The 21420-nt window shown below is 34.7% G+C and overlaps 1 protein-coding gene and 1 long non-coding RNA gene across 2 annotated transcripts; both read left to right on the top strand.

The window, feature by feature from the left end:
* The first annotated feature begins 15079 nt into the window (after nucleotides 1–15079).
* On the top strand, nucleotides 15080–15227 carry LOC105179180. Its single transcript, XR_849219.2, has 2 exons — nucleotides 15080–15125; nucleotides 15174–15227. It is a non-coding gene; the product is annotated as an uncharacterized LOC105179180 (long non-coding RNA).
* Nucleotides 15228–15517: 290 nt separating this feature from the next.
* LOC110011306 (uncharacterized mitochondrial protein AtMg00810-like) lies at nucleotides 15518–16675 on the top strand. The gene has a single exon (XM_020691251.1). The coding sequence runs from the start codon at nucleotides 15518–15520 to the stop codon at nucleotides 16673–16675; it is 1158 nt and encodes a 385-aa protein (XP_020546910.1).
* Nucleotides 16676–21420: the final 4745 nt, after the last annotated feature.

The raw sequence follows: 21420 nt of genomic DNA, 5'->3' as shown, positions 1-21420 counted from the left end.
CTTTGAAATCACCCAGACCCAATGGTATGCCCCAGATCTTTTGTCACAAATTTTAGCATATCATAAGAAAAAAATATCTCTTTTGTCATTCTTAACTTGTTGCATAATCAATGCTTTGATCCTTCGTTGAATCTTACTCATATACTTTAATTCCAAAATGTGATAAGCTTGATTTAGTTTAATGTTTTCGACCTATTAGCTTTTGCAATGTCATTTATAGAGTGCATAAAAAACCATAGCTAGATTAAACATTTTCTTTTTTAATTATCTCATAATCACAATTGGCCTTTATTCCAGGTGGATTAATATCTATTAATATTTTTTCTTACTTATGATGCTAATCACTTCTTGAAATATGAGACAAGAGGAAAGAAAGGCTATTTAACAATGAAAGTTGACATGAGCAACATCTAGGACCTGGTTGAGTGGCTCTTCTTGGAATCTATCTTATTAGACTAGGGCTTGATTACACTTTTGTCCATCTCCTTCTGATGCTTGTTTTGTACTGTTAGTTAGTCTTTTGTTCTTAAGGGTGAGAATTTTGGACTAGTACATCGCCTATTTCTAATGCTCTTTGAGTCCATCACTCTTTCTCATCCTCAGCTCGAAGAGATTGTCCGACCAGAACGGTAAGTTTCATTCTTGATTATGCATAATCCAATTATGAGATAATATAAATTTTATATTTCACCTAATAGACATCTCTCATTTAATCTTACATAAAAGACTTTATTGACCAATATACATAATCAAAATTGTCCAACAATAATTGAAATCACTATTTCGATCATGCTAGGTTACATAAATGCTATACTAACATGATAACCACTAAGCCTAACTATGTCCCTAGTCGTTACAATAGTAGCCCCTCTATCGCTAAGCCTTAGGACCTTCTTGTTTCAACTTTTTATTCCTCATCATCACCTGCAAACCATTCACAGATTATGAATTCAGTGGTATACAATACTATGAGTAGAAGGGTGATTATGTTAATACTCAATTAAAGATTTTACCTTCACCAGAGAGGAGCTCAGGACACTCCCTCTTTCAATGTCCCTTCTCTCACCAATAAATGCAAACATCAATTGGTATCCTTGACTGATGAACAATCTTCCTTTGTCCTTTACCCTTGCCTATCAACGTAACAGGATCACTTGAAGTGCTAGAAGCAGTGGAAGAAGTCTCATCACTCTTTCTCTCCCCCATTTGGCACCCTTGCCCTTCGCTTTAGAGATCGAAGCCTCTCCCACTAGTACTGGCTGATGCAGATTTTTCAACCGTTGTCACAAACCAACGTATTAATCAACTCATGAACGTTTTTCTCAATCCCATTCATGTTATAGTTGATATTAAATTGATCAAGAAAGGGTGGTAGTGATTGTAAGATAACGTCCATTCTCGAAATCAGCCTGGAGGTCTTTAAGCTTTTCTACTAAGGATAGTATCATCACTCGATGCTCTCATATGGACAATCCCTCAACTATTCTAGCACGTAACAATTCCTTCATACGGTATCGCATAAAGTTCATTCATGCGGTGCATTATTGACCATACATCTTTGTGCCTCTCGTACTGTTTCTGGATCTTGTTACTCATCACGCCCTGTATGAGAGGTACAAAGAACCCTCTGGTAAAGTATGAGGTAGACTTATCCAGAACATAAGTTTAGTTCTCGAAATCTTGGATTATCCTCAGATTTCTCAGCCAATTTGAATAATTTGTTCCATCAAATTTATTATCTTCAAGTATGTTGTTAAGTGGATTCTTAGACATCTACAATAAATACAAAGATTACAAGATTATTATAAAATTATGTTCAAGTTAACGATTTGGACTTCAGCCAATAACCCTCCCACTATTTCTATAAAAACCATCACTCTCAAATGGGTTTTCGAAAAACCTTTATTTTGTGGGTTTACGGTCCACAAGCAAAATTCTAGATGTTTATTTCCATTTTAGGGTCTAATATTTTGACTTGGTCCAACCAAGTGAGGATTTTTTGTTATCTCTATGACCGAGACCTCATCACATTTAATATTTTTCATGCATAATTAAAAATATTAATTAAAATGCATTGAACGCAAAAATAAAACTCTAGCAAGGTACTATTGGATAATCAAAAGCCGCCTATGTGATCTACTGAGCTCATAGTAGATCTATGGGCAGTCTAGGGTAGGCCCATTAACATACTATGGGCTTTGTAATCTCTCTTTATTTCTTCATCTCTTTCGTGGGCTCCGTCCTTTGGACCTCTTCTCCATAAGCCAACCCATGGCTCCTCCATAGGCCTCTATTGTCTGAGCTAGTTTTTTCAATTGTTACAAAAAATAAAACTAAATCTCCCTAACCTACTACATTTATTACGACTAAAAAGAAACCCCAAACAGAAGTAGCGGAAAGTACATTCAATTGTTACAAAAAATAAAACTAAATCTCCCTAACCTACTACACTTATTACGACTAAAAAGAAACCCCAAACAGAAGTAGCGGAAAGTACATAAATAGGGAGAAAACATGCCTTAAATAATTAGGCTATAAACAGAGAGATAAGAAAATAAGTGGCACGCATGCCACAACCCAGCAGAAAATAAACCATCCAATGGATTTTGTAATCATCCATGTTAATCAAATTAACAAAAACACACATTTATTTTCAAAATAAACATGCACAAAAAATATAACACAAACCATGCATTATAATAATAATATCCAATGTCATATATTAATCACATATCCAATCCAAGGGTTTTTCTATTAAAAATAATGCAACTTATTTATGGACATAAGTGCAATCGATACAAAATATTAATTCTTGTTTGAGAACCCATCAAATTAATTTTAGTAATTTAATTTTAAAAAATACCACATCTCAAGCAAAAATTAAATTTCCCAAAATTTACTTTTCAGAAAGATATGCAGAAAATTCAGAAAAAATATAAATTTTGAAAAAACATAAAGCAGATATGAGCAAACAATGCGCGCACCCCGCTCGTGGATCTGCTTCCAGTGCACGCCCGCGCGTGCCAGTGCAGACATGCATGCACCCTTCCTAACACGCATGCTCGCTGGAGTGCACGCTCGGCCGTGCGCTTGTCGACACATCTATTGCCATTTTTTTTATTTTTTTTGAAACTTTTTGGTTTTTTTCTACTTTTCCAAGAATCAATTATATTATAGATATTCCAAAATTAAGAAAACTTCTCATGCCCAAAATTAAATGCAAAATTAAATCTTGACAAATGGGTGTACCCTTAATCTTTTCCCCGACCTTCGATGTAAAAATAAAACAATGAAGGCCAATAATTTGGAGAAAAAGTAAATAAGGGGGACAAAAATCCACATTATGTTCGACTACAAGCATTGATTCCTCATTCTGTATCATTCGCAGTGAGATCTCGATTTAGAGACCCTCCAAAGACTAATACACCACCACTAATGGATATGGAGATTTTGTACTAGAAAAAACTCAACAAATGTGCAAAGAATCAACAACGTTATTGTTTAACATTTGATCCTTTGTTCCTCTTTGGATCTCTAAGATCTTAATCTCTAAGATCTTAAGAGGGTTTTTGGAGGGAAAATAGGAGTGAAATTTCATGGGTATATTTTGCTGTAGCTACTGGTCGGCTGTGAGTATTTTAGAAACTTTATATGTGACCTAATCACAAGATACCAAGGAGCTTTAACCTAGAAAGATTTCTTCAACCATCTAACACCTCTATGCCACACCACCCAAGGAGCTTTAACCTAGAAAGATTTCTTCAACCATCTAACACCTCTATGCCACACCACACCCAAGGAGGCGTTTTGACTCTTTAACCTAGCCATGGTGTAACAAAGGACTTGGGCTTGCATTTTAATATACCGAACTTGATTAATTAAAACTAAATCAAGCCCACGTCTAATGGACTTTAAACCAAACCTAATTTAATTTATAAGTCCAATATTAAAATATACTTTGATCCAATTAAAGGATCCAAGCCTTCTATTTTCTCGCTTTTAACTTATAAATCCAATTCATAAATCAAACCAAGCCAAGTAAAATTAATCCAATTAATGTTAATAGCTAATTTGAAATTCTAATTAATTAATTTAATTAAACTAAAGTCATCCATCGAATGAATTGGTCTAAATAAATGATCCAATCATTCATTCTCTCCATGATTTAATTTAATTCAATTAAATTAATCCGACTCTCGGGAATTAATTTCATCCCATTATAGTGGTAGGGTGTGACTCTTTAAGTTCACCCTCAGCTAGACTTGGGCATGTGCGAACAACAAAATTAATTAAATCTAATTTAATTAATTACTTTGAATTATCCCATAATCAGAAATAGCTCGTTACCATGGGTGGACGTATAACAACTGTCCATGGTACTAAAAACTGGGTGAATAACAGCGTGAACATGTAGGCTCCGAATCTGTACGAGTACGGTCCTACTGTTAACCATCTCCCCGTCTTAGAATCAAGCACTGAATTGGATTTCGGTTCCCATCCTTGACTAGGAAATAATGCTTAATACTCGAAACGCATTTACTCTACAGATCTGATCTTAAAACTATCCATGATCGATCAATCATTTTGGCTACATACTTTTAGAGTCTAAACTATCTTAGACTGCATAAGAGAACTCATTGACATATACTGACAGGGGATAGATCCTCTGTTGGAATCCACCATCTTTGCTACATACTCAGAATGCACTAGATAAGGCTTATGACGATCATGTCTCACGACACAATCACCGCTCGCCATATCCAAGATACAGTCTTCATATGCACGTGACTAGCATGATTACTCAAGTCCGAGGACTAATATCATACTATCAGAACCAAAAAATCCCAGTCATACTGATCAAGCCTTAATAGTTTTCATATGATGATTCATAAAAGTCAGTTCAGTTAGTCAACTACCTTCCGAACTAATACACTAAAATAGCAAAGAAGACCTACTTCTCCTGCCGACGAAACATGGCTGCGATACTTAGTGCAAGACTCTATAGGACCTTTGATGCCCTATTTTCAGGTTCTCGACTTGGAACGCATCAGGCCGAGATCCTCATGAGTTGGTTTTATAACTACCAAATCTATGCGTAGCCTAACTCCACGAGTTTCACCTTTCGATCTGTGGGCATTTGGTTGTGATATTGAATACCCCATTTAATATCAGTGGGACCAATTAAAGAGAAAGACCTGAGGGCATTAAACAAAATAAAACACACTGCCAACTTGATGAATTCTTACCGTATTCATCAATCTAATATTATTCGATAAAGATTGGACAATGATTAACAACTAATCTAACTGGCTTTTTGTCATTCATTCCAACAATGTCACGGCTCGTTTGGATTGTACATTTGCAAACTCAAGGTGGTCTACCTAATCAAATGCAAAAGTAGACGTCATCCCGATTCAATTGTCTGACTATGCTCCTTTAATTATAAGTATGACTCTAAATCAAAAATTTTCACGACAATTGCTCTAAGGCATAGTGCTTTGGGGCAATGTGGTTGAAGGTAGACGAGTGTGTGAAGATGATTTTCGATAGTGGGAAGGTTGTTTGTACCTCTTTTAACATTAAACATCTACTTAGCGGGTCTCAAGCTGTATGATGTAACTGGCTAGACAGAGCAAATGCTCATTTGGACACTTGAAATGGATGATTAAAGAGCTTGAAGAAAGGATTGTATTTCTAGAGTCTTGACCATTGATTAAAAATGCTGAAAAAATATTGAGAGGAAATTGAGAGATGTTTTATGGAAGATGAGATCATCTAGAAACAAAAAGGCAAAGAATATTGGGTAAAAGAGGATGATTGAAGCTCAAGGCTATTTCATTTGAAAGCATCTCATAGCCATCAGTTGAACAAGATTGATGGACTGCAAAATGATGAGTGTATATGGTGTCAAGAAAAAGAGTAGATTGTGAGCATCATTATCAATTTTTTTGATGAATTATTTTCCTTGGCATACCCCTCTCCAACGATCATTGACGAGGTAGTAAACACAGGTGAACGTAAGGTATCAAAGGAGATGAAATGACCATTCAAAGAACCCTACAAAGAGAAGGAGATTGTAGAAGCTATCTCACAAATGTCTCCTTTGAAATCACCCAGACCCAATGGTATTTCCCAAATCTTTTGTAACAAATTTTAGCATATCATAAGAAAAAAATATCTCTTTTGTCATTCTTAACTTGTTAGCATATCATAAGAAAAAAATATCTCTTTTGTCATTCTTAACTTGTTGCATAATCAATGGTTTGATCCTTCACTGAATCTTACTCATATACTTCTAATTCCAAAATGTGATAAGCTTGATTCAGTTCAATGTTTTCGACCTATTAGCTTTTGCAATGTCATTTATAGAGTGCATAAAAAATCATAGCTAGATTAAACCTTTTCTGTTTTAATTATCTCATAATCACAATTATCCTTTATTCCAGGTCGATTAATATCTGTTAATATTTTTCTTACTTATGATGCTAATCACTTCTTGAAATATGAGACAGGAGGAAAGAAAGGCTATATAATAATGAAGCTTGACATGAGCAACGTCTAGGACCGGTTTGAGTGGCTCTTCTTGGAGTCTATCTTATTAGACTAGGGTTTGAGTACTCTTGTGTCCATCTTCTTTTGATGCTTGTTTTGTACTGTTAGTTATTCTTTTGCTCTTAATGGTGAGAATTTGGACTAGTAAAGCTGTCTAGGGGAATCGAACAAGAAGACCCCCTATCGCCTCTCCTATTCTTATTTTCTGGAGAAGTTCTCATTGGAATGTTAAAAGCAGCTAAATCACTGGGTTTGATCCTGGGTGTGTGAATGGCAACTGTGGCACCCCAAATATTTCACCTATTCTTGGTTGAAGATACCCTTGTGTTTTTTGCAAGGCCTCATCGTCATCTTTCCATGGTACCATACTATACCGATACATACAAGCATCGGGGTAGATTATTAATCTTAAAAAATCTAGCTCGGGGTTTAGTAGGAACATATGTAATGAACACCACTTGGCCGTAGCGAAAGTCAACACTTGGGGTAACCGGTGGTGGGTGGACGCTTGAAGAAAGAAATATTAATGTGCTTGAATTAAGGATAAGATTTGACAAAGAGTACAAGGTTGGAAGAAGAAGATGCTCTCCCAAGCGCGTAAGGAGATTCTCCTAAAGGCAATTATTCAATCTATCCCAATGTATCCTATATCATGCTTAAAATTTCGCTCATCACCTATTCATGAGATTGAAGGCATGATGTCTAACTTCTGGTGGGACAAGAAAGGCGACAGAAGAGAGCATTAGGTATCGTGGAACACTTTGTGGATTTTGCGATAATGCATTACCCACATTGAGCAATCGGGTAAAGCATAAGGTTGAAGTCTGTAAAGTTTGCCCTGTGTAAAGCGGAGGACGAAACACTCTACTATGCCTCTTAAAGTACACATTTTTCAGGCAGATCTTGGCATTGTCACTTATTCCTAATCTAATTATTTTTGCCCCTTATCTAAACTGTGCCTACTAGTATCAAATTCCTATATGTCACTTTGGTGTTTAGAAGCTGATTCATTTGTTACTATCTGTTGGAATATCTAAATCACTGCAACAAGTGTTTGATGGAGTCATCAAGTTCTCACCCTATGGAGATAATACGTCAGTCAACAATCCATCTTCCCGACTTCATGAATTGTTACCAAAGTCTTAGTACAATACAGAATCAAGCTCAAACATATCAGTGGTTTCAGTAAAAGTTCATTTTGATTGCGGAAATTCTCAAGAACAATCATCTATGCGTATAGGGGTTATTGCAAGAAACTCTAAAGACATCTGTTTAGCAGGGTGGATGAAATATTTCTCTTTTCCTACTACACCGGACCATCTTGGAAGGAAAGGAAGCAGTGGAAACACTCAAGAGTGTTCTTATTGAATGTGATTGCTTATCCACCATCAATAAGCTTAAGGTTGTTGAATTGGTCTCCTTATCACTAGGACCAATTTTTGAAGATATCAAGACATTAGCAGCGGCTTTTCATTCATCACTTTTGTGCATGTTCATCAACAAGTGAACAGTCGTGCATATCAATTGGCAAGAAATGCTCACTACAGCACTGAGGGGGTTGAATTATTACTTACATGTAGTATATAGCTCTTCGTGGTAAATATATGATATGATTTTCGTATCTAAGAAAAAAAAAGAAAAGTAAAAGAATGCATATTAATCACATATTGTGTCCTAGCAATTGCTAATATCATGAAGTTAGGTTTAACCAAATAGTGGGTCCTAGGAGTTACCTATATTATTTGTGATAATATCTAATCAGACTTAATGGGTCAAAGTTGAAATCGTGAAGCTTTTGGAATAATAATTTTGTTCCAAAAACTTGTTTATATAATGTATCAGTTTGTGAATGAACTTATATCCCAATAGTGTGATTCTGCCTAGTTGATTTAATAACTATAACTAATATTTATATTTTATGGTAAACTAAAGGTATTTTAAGATTAGTTTACAAGTAGTATCTCTATTGTACTTGGGCGGCACACAAAGTAAAGTAACTCTAAGGAAAATATTGCACCTTTTGTCCCGTAAGGGCCCTTTTCTATTTAGTTCCATTTATTGCAATTTTCTCATATTGCATCTCATGAGTTGATAAGTTTCTAAACTATAGTCCTCAAGTGTAGTTTTTGGCTAATAATTGACAAAATATAAATGAAAATGCACGTGAGATTGCTAAAGGCTAAATTCATTATTGGATGGCAAATAGATGTGCAGACAAAAATTAAATAATATTTTCATCTAATGAGATACAATATGAGAAAACCGTAACATATGGAAAGAAATACCCCTACTTTTATAAGTCTTTATGTGATGAGGGTAATTTCCAAAAGACCAAAATATCTCTACTTTTATAAGAAATTTGCAGCTAAAGACATGATTCGCGCATGAAGACGTGGGTCGGGTCGCCACACCCTACCCGCCTTACCTGAATCCATGGATCCGCCCACTTGGATAACCGTCAGATTATCTGACACCAGGACACTCAGATGATGCCATGTGGCGCCACACCATACGGTACCGTACACTATAAATACTAACATTTATGAATATTTTGCAAGTGCATTAAACACATTTTCTTGATCTCACTCGCTCTACACTGATCGCTTTTGATCCCATTTTCTAACTTAAGCATCGGAGAGACTTAGGTAGGGGCTACCCGGCAAGCCTAACATTTGTTCTGTTCTCATAATCTATTCGTAGGGAGCTCATCGAACATAGGACTGGTATGACATGATGACTTTTATAATGGATATATTTAAAAATTTGGAACGGTTCTTGCTTTTCGATATTTGGAACTGGCCAGTTACACATTTTGGAATGAATTTTTGAATAATGAACAGTCACCATATTTTTTATTTTTTAGGCGAAACAAAATAAGTTGGAACGGCATTATAGAATAATCATTCCAAATTTTGGACATGGCACCAGTTATATTTTGCTTTGTAACAAGCTTTGGAATGGTTTGTTTTTTTCTTTTTTTCCCAAAAAGAATGTTGATTAAAAATTTAGTATTCTGAACAAGAAATTATATTTTGGGCTAAATATAGTTCTGTTCCCTACGTCTTTTGGAATGGATTTGTTATATAAACCATCATATTTTTTGGTATGAGATGATAACTTTTCTAACAGGTTTATTTAAAATTTTTGAACTATTCTTGCATATTTCTAGTTATACATTTTGGAATAAAATTTTTAAAAATGGACAACCACCAAATTTTTTATTTTTTGCTCCAATCAAAATAAGTTGGAACGGCATTGGAAACGGTATTATAGAAAAACCGTTCCAAAATTTGAATTTTCTGCCAAATTTCGGACGTGGCGATGTTTAAACTTTTTCTTTGTAACATTCCCCTTAACAATCAAACAATTTCTGCTAAATATAATTCTATTTCCTACGTCTTTTGGCCATCTTCCCCAGTCTCGTAGCCATCAAAACAATCTTCTTCATCCTCATCATCTTCAACGTTGGATTCAACATGGTATGAACGGGATGTCCCAGCTCCTTGTTGAATTGCCATAGAAAGGTCAACGACTAGTTGTATACCATCTGGTTCAGGCATGTCATACGACTATTTGTCTATAGCAACTTACTGAACCGAAAAGACTTCCTTATGATCAGGCTGATATGCGATATCAGTCCATATCGAGAGTCATCAACTACTGTTTGAGCTTTATTTTTGCAAACAATCACCCAATCAACTTTGTTTCTCCTTATGCTTGGATACGCTTCGCAGTAAACTTGGACTGTTTGTTGTGCTAATATGAATAGATTCGTCTTCTTGGTACACTTTATGAAATGAACATCAACGAGGTGATAATGAGGATGTAAATTCATACCTCTGACCGGATCTACCCAACGACACTTGAACAGAACGACATGCAAGTCCGAAATTGTGGCAATCAAATTGAATTATCTCTTTGAGAGTCCTATAGAAGTCACTATTTGTGTCTGTATATGATGAGTTTCTCACACACAACCCACTATTCATAGTTGACTTGCATTGTGACGCTCAAAATGATAAAATTGTGGCAATTCACAAACTAACACGGGAACATCATTACCTCTACGTTAGGACCCCATAATGACAATTCAAAAACTTGTTGTCCGTGTAGTTTATCGAGGGATAAACCCGCAGTTCATATCAAGTTGAAGTATAAGAATGCCTAATCCTTTCAAAGTTAAAAATCAAAGTCATCAACTTTTACACGATGTTTGAATCAATCCTTGAAATCAGTAGATCAATTATTTGGGTCCTCGAAATGGTGGTGCTCGTATAGTCCATCAAGAATTACGTGTTTGCAAATCCCGTTAATTACAAATATATTTATATATGTTCACAATCACAATGTACAAAAATACATATATTCTTACTCGTAATATGACGTGACTACTTCATAGTAGCACAAACACATAAGTCTCGATGATGTGGCGTTTTGAACCCGTAGAGCCATCTATTCTTTAACACTTGCCCGACAAGGATGGTTGAAAATAGACCGATGAATTCTATTATTGATCCTTTTAAGATCATCATTTCTACCATGCCTGCTTCACTTGCAAAGAACGTGCAGCTCAAAGTGATGGGAAGTAAATAGTCCGATTGTTTCGATAACGTATGCTTGGACAATGGACGCCCCGATAATTAGTTTGTTCTTCACCTTTCTTTTCAAGTCACGAAGGAATTTGTTCAAATAGTTATAAAGTGGTCAACAAATTATGGAATTATGGAAATTCAAAATTCTGTGAAACTAAATTCATTTTTCCAATCATATCCAAATAAAAACTCTAACAAATGTATCGAGCAAAACAGATGTTTGATACTATGATTTGGGGTGGGGGCTGCGTGAACGCAAGCCCCAGTTATCACAAATTATGACGTAGGCCCCACCATTTAGGCAGACCTTAGGCGACCACCCCTCCAAAGTGCAATGGAGGTCACCAACCTAGGCCATGGGCCTTTTTGATCGCCCATCGACCCCGTCCAAGTAAGTATATTTCAAAATGGGATTCCTTTGGCTAATATGCGCTTCTCTCCTACTACTCACACAATGCTCATTCGATGTGCGATGCATGTGGAAAAAACTTAATTTGCAGTTTGTTAATGAGAAATGAATTACTGCTGCTCAATCTCACATTGACAATGACGATGATGCTGCTCTAGGTTTCTGTTTGACAATGATGATGATGCTGCTCTAGGTTTCTGTTTGACAATGATGATGATGCTGCTCTAGGTTTCTGTTTAGTGAAGAGTAAGACATGTAGACTAGAATTGGTGAGGTGCACCAGGCCAAGGCAATAGTGCAACGCCAAGGCGACGCTTGAGAGCCCCAGCAGCAAGCTGCCGTGATGGGCTCCCCACCTAGAAAAATTAATTTAATATCATGTGGACCGATGGTCCACGTATCAGATATTAAACTGATAAGAACAGATACTACACTTGATCTTAGCCAAAAGGCCGAGAAAGGTATGATTAACTCAGTGCTGGAGCCTAATCTTTTGTAGCACACACAACCCTTCTGTATGCTCTGTTCATTTCCGATGAGGGAGGTCAGAATCAGATTTTTGAGCTGACTATAAATATACCTCATTAAGTACAATTGCAATTAGTTAAGAAAAGAAATCAATATCTCTGATGCTATCACATTTGATTTCTATTTATGAGCTGCTGCTGCAGCATTAATCAGCTTCCATTTCTACTGAATAATATGTATGTATGTTTCAGCAATTTCTTATAACAACTTAAAAACCCAAAATTCCAACATATATTATATTATAGGGGCCGAGACCTTTTACAGTTTCAGACCCTCCAAAAATTAGAGTATGCAGTTGAATGAGGCAAGCACACTGTATTCTTTAGTAAAAGGCGAAAGAATAGTTCGCTCTGTGCTTACCTCACGGCTCCTTAATTTCTCTCCACATCTCCTCATTACCTTTTTCTATGCTACTAAATCTGCCAATCCTTTATGCTTTCTCCATGTGGGAACAAATTAATTAGTCGATGCCCGTCTCCTCCTCGTCCTCGATGCTCGTCTCTCCCGTCTAGTCCTCGTCTGCGTCTTGTTAATTCATTTGTATTAATACTCAAGGCTGTGCATGGTTTGGTTTCAATCAACATTGTCTCTCGCCTACTGAAAATTAGTCTTATTATTCAGATATATTCATTGAAATAGAACACTACTGTAGTTGCAGGCATGTGTCTTCCAAAAGCTGTGAGTGTAAGAGAAAATACAAGTTTTAATTTTCCCTCATGTACCAATATATGAACAATAATATTCAGCATCCTCATCATGTTTCTTCCAGTATTCCGCATTAGTCTTAACCAATTTTTGACTCTACATAATTCATTATTTATTTTATTATATATAAATATGTGTATTCTGCAAACTATTCTCTTTTTATATTTAGAAGGCATTCTTAACCTTATTTAATACTCTTCTTAGTAGAGAAGCCCATTTATACTTCAATGTGATTAAATTTTTAGGAGATATTCTATCATAAACTTATGATAACGTTTGATGATAAAGTTTTAAGGGTTCGTTTGGTTCAAATGAGATGAAAAGGGACACAGAAAAGATGATAGTTTTTCTTCAAGTTGTTTGCTATTATTAAAAATTGCATTTAAACGCAATTTTATAAATAATAAAAGATCCTTAATCTAAACTTAAATCGTCCACTCCATCTACAGTGTCTGCAATTTATTGTGCATTGTCGTTGGAGGCTATGGAATTAGCTAGAGTTTGGATCTATCAGGAATTAGTTAGTAAAATTATTTGTCAAACAAAAACAAAAATATTTTTTATTAACAAAATATTCTATGAAATGAGTATTATGCATTTAATTGTAGCTACTCAATTTAAGTAAAATAAAAATTAATACAAACGATCGACGGCGTAGTTATTTTTCAAATTATTTGCTTAATATTTTCTAAAAATACCTATATTACCAGCAAAAAGGAAAAATGAATTAGAGGGAAGTTATATATATGGGTAATAAAGTAAATAAAAATAAAATATGTATTTTTTTAGTCTTTTTTGCTCTATACTTTCACTTTTCCACCCAAGTTTTGACCAAAACGAAATTGGACCCCCAGGGATTTTATCTACATCCAGTTTTACTTTCCGTCTAACTATTCTTCGTAGTCAAATACCAAACTTTTTCTTATACATCTATTTTTACTTTCATTTTCTATTACATGCATGTTTCGATCCCAACCAAACAAATCCTAGGTGAATTGCATAAGAATAATGTAAAAGAAAATATTAAGCTAAAACTTGAAGTGAATAGGAAAACATATTGAAGAACAATAGTAATAAAACTTGAAATTAATATTCATAAACATTATTAAATTAAAATTACTTATGAAAAGATTCCGCATAAGCCATTAGGATTCAGGTAATGTCTGCAAGGTTAGCTTCAGAATCCTTGCTATCTTCTGATACAGTATCAGAATGTAGCACCTTCTCTGGTACGCTGGAGATCAATCCCTGCTGAAAAGGTGTGGAGCCTTTCTCTTCGTTTGATAACCGGAACATCATCAAATGTGAACCTCGAGTTAGGCCAGGGTTATGTTTTGTTTTTATTTTCAATTTTGTATTAGTTTTCATGAAAAATTGAGAATATGTTTATATTAGTTGATGGATTATATTATATTTTGTTAGCAGTATCAGATCAAAATATTTTGTTTTTATTTGATAAAAAGGATAGTTTTATTTTTTTCATTATTCTTTTATCAAAATAAATTTATAATCTCCTTATTTTAGTGGTGAAACTGAATACTTGAAATTCAACAGATCCTCTATTTTCTTCGTTGGCATAGGGATAGAGGAAGAGGAAAAAATCGAAGATTTCACATAGTACTTTTGATCGAAAAATCAATCTGATTGATTTCGTACCCTTCGTTCAATGCTAAACCGATTGTATACCACCACCGATAAACACCAGAACAAGCGATATTCACTGGGCCAAGAGCACCCCCTAAAGTAAAAGCTTCCACGGCTGGTTGACCAAAAACCACTCATACCCGGTAATGCAAAGGAGGCCAGCGAAAAGCTACTGAACATCGTGAATATTTTTGGCAATGGGATAGCTATTCCGCAGTTCTACGTCTAAGTAAATACTCAATACCCAAGTCAGCTTACAAAGCCGATCATGATATGATCAAGTGCTTTCTGGGTCGTCTCAGACTTCACGATTACTATGTTATCTCCAAAATAGTTGGAGATACACACACAAAAGGTTTACTTGTTACTAATTTAGTCGTGAAGGAAGAGCTTCAATATCTTACATGATCAGGAACTTGCTTTCATTACATTAAGCACTTGAAAGGCACATCAGGGCCTACCTTCGATAGACACAATACAATGTCTCACTTACCTGTCTTTGTGAAAGTCATCTAGACTCCCATTACAATGTCTCACTTACCTGTCTTTGTGAAAGTCATCTAGACTCCCATCTCCTGACAAATATCCTAAGTGAATAATCTTAGGGTGATCCTTTTGTCGACGGATGCTTCTATTACACTCGTAGTTTCTTATTGCTCAGTGATAGGAGGTAGGGGTGCAGAGACAGCCAGGAGGTTTGCCTAGAAGCAGCCACCCTTGAAAGAGTGCGTAATAACCAGGAGGTTTGCCTAGAAGCAGCCACCCTTGAAAGAGTGCGTAATAACTCACTGATCGAGCGCTCTTGCGCTGAAGATGAATGGGGCTTCGGTGTTATCTTTTAACAGATGTGCCGCCCCAGCCATTATAAATTCAAGTACGTACACCGTTCAAGTTCTTGATTTATTTTTTTTGGCAATTTAATGTAATGTTCTTTCTTTTTTCTTTTTCTATTTATCATTATTTTATTCAAATTTTTTTATTGCATGTTACGAAGGCTCAAATCAAAGGGAAACTCCTAGAGAAGACGGTTCATCAGCTTGACATTAACAACGCCTTCCTCCATGGGCGTTTGGATGAGGAGGTATACATGACGCCTCCTGAAGGATATGCTGTGCAACCTGGCATGGTTTGCAAATTACACAAATCACTTTACGGTTTGAAACAGGCCTCACGCCAATGGAACCATGAATTCACTCAGAAGTTAAGTGCTTTCGAATTTCTCCAGTCTGCCCACGATAATTGCCTGTTCATTAAACTCACTAGTGGTGGTTTTTTAGCTTTGCTCGTTTACGTGGATGATATTCTCATCATGGGTCCTGCGGAGGGACTAATCATAGAGGTTAAGGCTTACTTGGATGATCTTTTTACAATCAAGGATCTTGGGTATGCAAAATATTTTTTGGGTTTGGAGATTGCCCGCTCCTCTGACGGAATGAGTGTTACACAAAGGAAATATATCAGTGATATTATCACTGATACTGGGATGACTGATGCACATCCAGTCTTGACTCCTCTTCCTCACGGTATTAAATTCAGTTCTGAACTTGGATCCCCTGTTCCTGATCCTGAAAAATATAGAAGGCTGATAGGGCGCCTATTGTACCTTGGTTTCACGCGTCCTGATCTATCGTTTGCAGTACAGCAACTAAGCCAATTCCTGCAGCATCCCACTGATCAACATTGGTCTGCGGCTTTGCACGTTGTGAAGTATCTTAAGGGCTCTTTGACTAATGGTATATTCTTTCCTTCATCCTCTAATTTTCAGCTTGCAGCTTATACTGATGCTGATTGGGGCTCCTGTATGGATACACGTCGCTCCGTTACTGGTTTTTGCATCTTTCTTGGCTCTTCCCTCATCTCCTGGAAGACCAAAAAACAGCACACCGTCTCACGTTCTTCAGCCGAAGCGGAATATCGTGCCATGGCTACCTCTGTTTGTGAACTTCAATGGATCTCTTTCTTGCTCAAAGATTTCCAGATTTCAGTTTCGACTCCTATTCCATTTTGGTGTGACAATCAGGCCGCTTTACACATCACAGCTAATCCGGTGTTTCATGAACGTACGAAACACCTCGACATTGATTGTCACGTGGTTCGCGACAAGTATAAAGAAGGTTTCATTCTACCTTCTTTTATCTCCAACAATTTACAAGTTGCTGATGTCTTCACGAAATCACTTCCCAGTGCTGCCTTTCTCAAATTCATGTCCAAGCTGGGTTTGCTTCGTCCTCCAGACCTAGCTTGAAGGGGGGGTGTTGAAGTGGAGCTGCTGCTGCAGTTTCTTCATGTGCAGCACAGCAGCAGAAAACAAAAACAGAGCATCTCGCATTCTCGCAATGACGATTTATCCGAGTGCTTTTGCACTTTTCTTTCTTTCTTAGTTATTAGCAATTTCTTCATTGTACATATTGCTTTTCTCTTTTAGCGTTTCTCATTAGTTATTAGCGTTTTTCTACCAGAATAGCTGAGGTGGCTGAAGTTTGTTTTTTCTTCACCCGCATTGTACCTCTGTATATTTAAATGGATATCCACACCCACTTTCAATTCAATAAAATTCTTCCTCTCAGATTTTATTCCTGCTTGCAAAGATGCTCTCCATGAATGGAGATTTTTGAAGCTTCTCAGCAATATTATTGCTGCAGCCCTCTACACCTTTCTTTTTTCATTATTATTATTACTTACCTTTGCGTTTCAAAATCAATCACCTTTACACTTTACTCTCCTATAAACTCATACATATATATATATGTATTCAGTCCAGGTTCAATGCACCTAGCTTCTGATTCCCCCTCCCCAACTTCTCTTTTATGTCTTCCGCCGACTAAGACCCACACGCTTCTTCCCTTTTTTTTTGTCCCCCCCCCCCCCCCCAACCATTTTTCTTCTTCTTTTATTTATACCACACTTTTCTTCCATTTCCCCCCAAATTTCGTATAAAATAAACACCAATTTCTTTAAAAACATTTTGGCCAGTTTTTGAAAAAACAATTCGCCCATTTTTTGATATAAAATTTCGGTTTTTTTCAAAAAAATTCTGAAATTATTTTCAAAAAAGTTTTCTGAAAATTTTCTGATTTTTTTGTAATTTTCTTAAAGTTTCCTAATTTTCAGTAATGTTTTTTGTAATTTTTCTAATTTTTTTTAAATTTTAAGTAATTTAAAATATTTTCGGTAAATTTTTGGTATTTTTTATTTTTTTTAAATTTTAAAAATTGACAGAAAAGTTTTGTTAAGTTTAAAAATATTTTGTGAATTTTTTCTTGTTATTGGTCATTTCTACAATTTATGTGTAATGTATGCAATTCATTTGTAATTTATTGTGCAATTTATGCAATTTATGTATAATTTATTGAGTAATTTATGCAAATTATGTTCATTTGATTGTGTAATTTATGCAATTTATGTGTAATTTATTCAAAAAATTCGACCAATTTAACCAATATTAAAAGAATTGGAAATTTATTCCAATTAATAAATTTTTACATAATAATCACATTAATAAAAAAAATTTGACCAATTTTTTCAATAGTAATATTTTTACATAATAAATGTAAACAATCACAAAAATTGGAACAGTATTCCCATTAATAATTTTTATATAATAATCACATTAACAGAAATTAGGCTAATATTCCCAATAATAACATTATTTACATAACAATTTCAATAATCACAAAATTAGAAAATATTCTTATAATGATATTTTTACATAATAATGTCAATAATAAAAAAATTAGATCAACAATCCCAATAATATTATTATTTAGAAAATAATATCAACAATAACAATATTAATGTAATATTTTAAATTAAAATACAATTTACAATTAATAATTATTTAAAAATATACAGTTTCTTTATAACCATGTACAAACAGATCACAAATGTCTTTAAGCTTGTTTAGCCCATCAAGTAAGTTTTTTCAGTAGAACTAGTTAAGTTTATACATCTTCATCTATCAACAAAAGACAATGTTGATAAATAAAATACTAACTGTTCTTTTCGTGTACAAGAGGCAGAGCACGGTCAGCCGCCCAACCGGATGGAGTTATTGAAAGGTGCTAGAAGAAAATGGAGATGGCGGCTGCAGTGAGTTAAGGGCGGCTGAGGTGGTGGTAAGTAGATTATTATATTATTTTTTTTAGAAAACATAATTCTTGGTTAAAAGTACTAATAAGTTTTGTTTGTTTTGCAGGAGATGTTCCAGATCCGACTTCGACAGACCCCCTCGGCCTCAAACCAGAACGATATTGATGTCGCTGAAGAGGAGGGATTAGGTTAGGTTTTATTTTTTTTATTTTTGTAATTAGATAATTTTTCATATTAATAATATTTTTTTTCTTAATTATTCATGTTCCATAATGTTTATTACATTCTATTATTTCATATTTAGTTAATTAATTAAATTTATAGATATAATTAATTAAATAATTATTAAATTAATTTAATTATATATTAAAATATATAAATTAATTTATTTATTACAATTTATTAAATATATGAATAAATTATAAAACTAAAAAATTAGGAACGGTTTTAGTAATTGTAAAGAAATGTTATAAATCTAAAAACTAATGACCGTTCCAAATACCATTACTAAAATAGTTCCAAACGCGTGTTCTTAAACTGCATTGATTGTTCGAAGTACCATTGTTAAAACCATTTCAAATAAGTGCTCCTAAATTGTGGTTGATTGTTCCTAATACCATTACTATTTCAGTTTTAAGTACGTGTTCCGAATTCTGAAAAACCGTTGCTAATACCATTACTAAAACAGTTTTATGTATGTGTTCCTAAATAAGACTAACCGTTTCATTTAAAAAAATAAATTTTTCTTGACAAATTTAATATTAGGAATGGTTTTCATAGTGTGCTACAGTTCCCGTCCCAAATAGGAATGGTCTTGCCTAAACCATCTCTAAAATTTTGTAATGCAATTTGTAAGGACGGATTTCCGACCGTTCCAAAAATGGCCCCAAATAAGTTCAGTATCTTGCAAACCGTTCCAACCCCAAAAAAAACAGTTCCTAAACCCGCTCCAAATCCCACCTTTTTTTATAGTGATAGTACCTTAAGCTAGCTTGTAAAACTAAAGTTCGAGCGGATTCCATCTCCTGTGCTATGATCGGATCCTAGATCTTGTGCTCCGCCAACCACCTTTATGAATGGGATTTGGCTAGAGCACATCACCACACTAATAAAAAAGGCGGGATTTGCTATGGTCAGGGGAACTGTCCCTACACCCGTTCTATCTTGGAACAGTCTTTGGAACACATAACGAACAGATATTGAAAGATGATGTCATGATCTATATTTTTTTTTGGGTTATAAGTTTGGAATGGGCAAACCGTAGCAACATGAGTTCCGAACAAACAGTTACAAAATCCGATCCAAATACCATTACAAAATAGTAGCGGTAAATGATTGAAACTCTGTATGTAACATAATATTAGAATTAGGGACGGTCTTGAGTTGACCATTCCTATATGTGTGACAAAGGATGTCCAAAAAATGACAGTTAGAAAATGTATTCCAAAATGAGGTACAATTTGGAATGATTTGGAACACCCTTAATCAATTATGCGAAAAACCGTTCCAAATTATTAATTTTATTTAAGAAATAATTTGTTTAAAAAATTATTCCAAAATTCGGTACAAATTGGAACCTATATTTTTGTATTATTTATTTAGTATTACTGAGACTGTTCCAAATGAAATACAACGACTATATTTCAACGGTAAAAAAAAATGTTCCTAAACTCGTCGAAAGGACCGTTTCAAAATCTAAATCAACAGCTATTTTTTTACAGCTAAATATGTGTGCTCTTTCTATTTAATGTCACTATCTTCTTGCATTCTCATTTTCTTTCTATTTTCTGAATCTCTCTCGAATTGTTTTGATCTTTCACTATCCCACAAACATTTTTCTACTCTTGTTTGTCAACCTGTCTCGAATTTTTGTTGATATTTGAAGTTATTTTGATCAGGTAACAACTTTAACACTTTATTTGTGAATTGATTATATTTGTTGTAATTTTGTCGATTATTTTTAATGTTATAATAATATACATATATATATATATGTGTGTGTGTGTTTATGTGTCTGTGCAGGAGTCATCGTATGTTAAGACAGTTGATGAGATGGATGTATGAGAAGAACCTTCCAAGTACGGTGGGTCTTACTCCGTTGAGGATGGTGTTGCTACATGTATAGAATGACCCAAGTCTCAACACGCATATATAGATGGTAAGAAAATTAAGTGTCCTTGTCAGAAGTGCAAAAATGAAGTTTTCAAAACCATAGACGAGGTAAATTTTGACTTATTTATGAAAGGTTTTATGCTGGAGTATAAAAATTGGACTTCTCATAGTGAGGAGAAGGTGTAGGAGTAATCAAACCTAGGAACGGTTATTTAATATTGACCGTTGCAAAATACAAAATTAAATAAAATCATTCCTAAATGTATAAAATATCTGCTTCTAAAATGATTAAAGAAAAACATTTCCAAATGAGTTCCCAAAACCGTCCTTAAATATTCCCATAGATTGCTCGTTCACTACCCAATTACAATGTCCCAACATCCGGGACCCTGATTAATTCAAAACTTAAACTCATAACAATAATTTTCATATGTGAACATATCTAGTGGTCTAATCTAAAATTAAATTGTCTGATGGACAGTTCCATCATTTTTAACCTTGTTGATTGTGTATCAGATATGATATCTTATTATCCGTATAACAAAAATTTCAAAAACTTCATCAAATGCAGTATTTTGTCAATTTAATACTATCCAATGGTCTGATAAAAATTTTAACGGTCTGATTAAACTCTCTCAACAGTGTAAGATGCCACTTACATCTACGTAAGACTAACAATCTTATATATTCAAATAACTTGATCTTCTGAACATGTATCAATTTAACTCGTAGCATTATATGATTCCAATGACCTTAATTAATTTATGATCTACTTTTTTCTGATCATTA

Source organism: Sesamum indicum, unplaced genomic scaffold (assembly GCF_000512975.1).
Source record: "Sesamum indicum cultivar Zhongzhi No. 13 unplaced genomic scaffold, S_indicum_v1.0 scaffold00126, whole genome shotgun sequence".
NCBI lineage: Eukaryota > Viridiplantae > Streptophyta > Magnoliopsida > Lamiales > Pedaliaceae > Sesamum > Sesamum indicum.
Note: the sequence above shows the minus strand (reverse complement) of the source record. Positions and strands in the feature narration are given on the sequence as shown.

Coding starts and splice junctions, on each gene's coding strand:
- LOC110011306 (XM_020691251.1), top strand. CDS start 15,518: ATGACGCCTCCTGAAGGATATGCTGTGCAACCTGGCATGGTTTGCAAA.